The 4,299-nt window shown below is 32.4% G+C and overlaps 1 protein-coding gene across 1 annotated transcript; it reads left to right on the top strand.

The window, feature by feature from the left end:
• The first annotated feature begins 868 nt into the window (after positions 1 to 868).
• Fnta (farnesyl transferase alpha) lies at positions 869 to 4,299 on the top strand. Its single transcript, XM_088194557.1, has 4 exons — positions 869 to 1,134; positions 3,131 to 3,254; positions 3,317 to 3,547; positions 3,623 to 4,299. Exons 1-4 carry the CDS (start codon positions 924 to 926, stop codon positions 4,176 to 4,178), a joined length of 1,122 nt encoding a protein of 373 aa, XP_088050683.1. The 5' UTR covers positions 869 to 923; the 3' UTR covers positions 4,179 to 4,299.

Here is a 4,299-nt window from a genome sequence, read left to right as displayed (position 1 = left end):
TCGTGGCTCTAAGGTCCAGTTGTATCGGATGATTTTAATCGTAATATTTTCTCTTCTAAATAATAATTCGTAAGTTCGCCCCACCTCCGCGCATGCTGGAGAGCAACGGTATAAGGATAACCGGGCGGGAATTTTCAGCTCGACTTTGTGCAAACTTTTCTTTGCTTCGTACAAGCATCGCTTCTAATTGGCATGTCCCGAATGTATCAAAACATGTTATATATGTCACGTCAATGGAGTCATATTATAATTCGTTAAATAATTACTCATGTTCTTCGAAGCAATATTTTATGTAGAAGTTAAGCATTTTCGCATGTATTATTTTTAACATTTTTTACTGCATTCCATTGCTCCAGTGCAGTTTTACAACAATTTTACACACCCACGTTTCTTCACTGCTGCTTACAAGTTTCTAAAAATGTATTTTTATATAGTCATATATTGATTTTCTCTATAATACCGAAAAATATATTTTTTACTTATACACTTATGTATTGAGCTATAAGTTGTGTTAGATATTTCACTTATTTTGTTTCGTTTAAAAATAACATATAAACCATTCAGATAATTGATTTTTATAACTTAAAGGGGAGCAATACTGAGCTAGACGTAAATCTGGCCCTGTCTTATTGTTATTATAAACTGAAATCTGGTTATCCCAATGTTTAGTTTTACTTGTTCTGAACCTATATTACTATTTTCCTTAATTGTTTCCAATACTATTACAATTTATTCATACTATGATACTACATTTAATGAAAAGTTATAGTATCAGATATTTTTTAATTATATTAATGTAATAAAAATGCGCCATCATCACAATGACACCCTCTGCCGCTAGTTTATTTGCATAGATGTTTTAATTTAGTCGCCCGCCGGTCGCGGCATTTGACCGACGAACGAGAGGAGCGAAGCGCGCCGCGATGTCTTTAGACCAAAATGGAAATGGTAACAAATTAAAAATAATTCGTAGCTGTCAGTTGCTGTCGGGGCGAGACATGTCAGAGGGAGATTGCGATGTTGAGGACGGCACCTGGAGGCTGTACAGCGAAAGGCCGGACTGGGCCGACGTCCAGCCGGTGCCGCAGGACGATGGCCCCGACCCGGTAGTCGCCATAGCCTACTCGGAAAAGTGTAAGTTGAACATAACCCCAAAATTTTTATTTTTCTTTAGCAGTTTTTATCGCAGATTGATCGGATTTATGTATTTTAAAATCGATTAACTAATTTTTCATATAAATAATTTACTATTTATTTAATTTTTTTATAAAATTTGTACATTGTGGTATTGTTCTATTGGTTCTAACATTATAATTAATGGGCATTATATTTACAATTTAATTTTTCTAAATTAAAACTTTTTACTGTCAAATTTAATAACACTATAACGCCACCCCTCCCTTCCTCTCTTTAAAAAATGATTTCATAGGCCAGCGACTTCCAATCCTTCCATTATTATAAAAAAAATGATATACACTTAGCAGGTACATGAATATCGAAGATAAGTGTCCTCTAAATATGGATATTTTTATATATACAGTACCCTTTCAACATCATCTGCATTAACCCTTGAAGTGGCATCATTGAACATGTACGGTGGTCAATCTTTCACTGTTTTAAGGTACCCCAGATAGTTATATATTTACATGTATAGCTGAAGAAATAATAAATAAAATACATTATTAAAATATGTTTTTTAATTTGATTTAATGTAGATGACTCATATGGAAAATAATAGCAATAAGCTAAAGAGTACGAAATAAATTAACATAACAAAAATTATTTTATAAAAAATATTGAGAGCCTCTGAATTGATATATAAAAATTCGTACTAATACAAAAAAGTAATAAAATAAATCAAAGCAATAAAACGTTGAGAATCGCTGAATTTTACCTTTATTTACTATAAATGCATTATAAAATAATAATAAATAAATAGCAACAGAAATAATAATGGAAAACTATATAAAATTAACTCACAAATTAACAAATGTATATGAATTAACTCACTACTCAAATGGTTAATTTTACAAATATTTCCTTTTGTGTCAACGTAACATCATTTTTAATTATACTAACAGTGATTCTAAATTCCGTACATAAATTGGAAAAAACATTGTTATGATTTGCCTTGAAATTTAGATTATTAACATGTTTTAAGGACACTATTCATATATTTAAGGGTGAAAATAGCTTATTTAATTTTTTTTAAATGCCTTTAATATATTTATAAAATCCTTATTATTATATCAATTGGGTTTTTATGTTGCAATAATTGGTTTTATTAATGACTTTAAAAAGTTTGTGGTTATTGTGCAATACTTAGGGTCCTGCACGATTTCTATATTCATTGTTTCTGGTTAAACCCTATTGTTAATATGCAAGATCTCTCTTTTATTCTTCAAAGGCAAAGTTATAATTTGCTTTGCCTATGTGTAACGCCGGCGCTGATGGCAGATTATTTACATGATGAATGCTCATCTCTAACTGTGGTGTTTCACTTATGCTTAGACCAGTGGTTTTCAACCTGGTGGTCCGCAAGAAATTATTGCCGCTCCATGAAAACTTTCACCCGATTCGGGGAATCATCTAGTGATGCGACACAGCCTTACCAGAGACCGAATGTTAGAATTGCGCCAGCTCGCCTGTCGACGACGTTTATTTTATCGCACTCGTGTTTTTACAAGCTTTGTTTATAATATTGTGTTGTCTAATTACGGAAAACAACTGATTTCTTTGTTAAAATTATGACCCCCCCCCCCCCAACAATGTGGAAAAAAAGATAATCAGCAAAACCTTTTAAACTTCTTAATAAATAAAAGTCATATTAGTTTTTATTTTCGGTTGACGCTGGTCCGCGAAATATTATTTCCATTTTTGCCGGGCTGCGGATGTAAAAAGGTTGAAGAGCACTGGTTTAGACTGTTAAAGAGTTTGTACATGAAAATTTATAACTGTGGTTTTAAGAACAAAACCTCCAATCTAGATTTCCTTATCATTATTTTGACCACAAAAAATTCCATATGTACTTCAATCCACAAACGAGACATTATTACGCAAAAATATTTAAGAACAACCAATCGAACACAAAAAACTGTAATAAGGTTAATTTAACTTAATTATTTTTCAGTCAAAGATGTGTATGATTACTTCAGAGCAGTTTTACAACGAAAAGAAAAATCCTTACGAGCATTAGAACTCACAAAAGATGCCTTAGAATTAAATTCAGCGAACTATACTGTGTGGCAATATAGGTAAATTATTATTTCTAATTAATAAAATACGCTAAATGCTCATTTATATATGAATATTTTAGAAGAGAATTATTACAAGCTTTAGACACTGACCTCAACGTCGAATTGGATTATCTGGAGCAAGTTATTGAAGCGAATCCTAAAAATTACCAAGTGTGGCACCACCGACGGGTCATCGTAGAATGGATGAAAGACTCATCTCAAGAATTGGACCTTACCGCTTCGATTTTAGAGCAAGATCCTAAAAATTATCACGCTTGGCAACATAGGCAATGGGTGATAAAAACGTTTAGGTTTGTATTATTATTTTTAACCTTGAATTTACAAAATCAATGCAAACATGATACACTTTATTTAAACACTTTTAGACTGTTTGATAAGGAACTGGAATATGTCGAACAGCTCTTATCTGAAGACGTGAGAAACAACTCGGCGTGGAATCAGAGATACTTTGTCATATTGAATACGACCGGTTTCACGGACATCATCATACAGAAAGAGATTTGCTTCACCATAACGAAAATCAAGCTAGTAAAAAACAACGAAAGCTCTTGGAATTATTTAAGAGGAGTCCTGTTTCATGACAAGAGAGGTCTCTCCGGAAATTCTATCGTGACTTCGTTCTGTGAAGAGTTGTACAAAAGTTCGAATAGATCTCCGTTTTTGTTGGCTTTAATAATCGACATGTGCGAAGAAGCCATAATTAAGGAATCTGAGAGCCCTTTATATAATTCGCAACGGGGATTATCGCTGTGTAAAGATATGGCGGATAAATACGATAAGATTAGAGCCAAATATTGGTTGTATATCTCGGTTAAGTTCGCTGATAATGAAGCGATTGAGGAGGAAGTTGTTATTGAAAATAAACCTATGAGAGCTTCGAGAAACAACTCAAAGGAAGACGACGAAATGGACGAGAAATAGCAAAATATTTTTTTATGATATTAATATATTATAAAGCTTCAATTTACATTTGTCACACCTTTATTGGAGATAAAAAATGTTACCCAATTTTAAATCATAAATAAAAAATATATGACATTAA

The sequence above is a fragment of the Plectrocnemia conspersa genome, unplaced genomic scaffold (genome assembly GCF_051122295.1).
Source record: "Plectrocnemia conspersa isolate PC_06_02 unplaced genomic scaffold, ASM5112229v1 ptg000010l, whole genome shotgun sequence".
In the NCBI taxonomy this organism is placed as follows: Eukaryota; Metazoa; Arthropoda; class Insecta; order Trichoptera; family Polycentropodidae; genus Plectrocnemia; species Plectrocnemia conspersa.
Note: the sequence above shows the minus strand (reverse complement) of the source record. Positions and strands in the feature narration are given on the sequence as shown.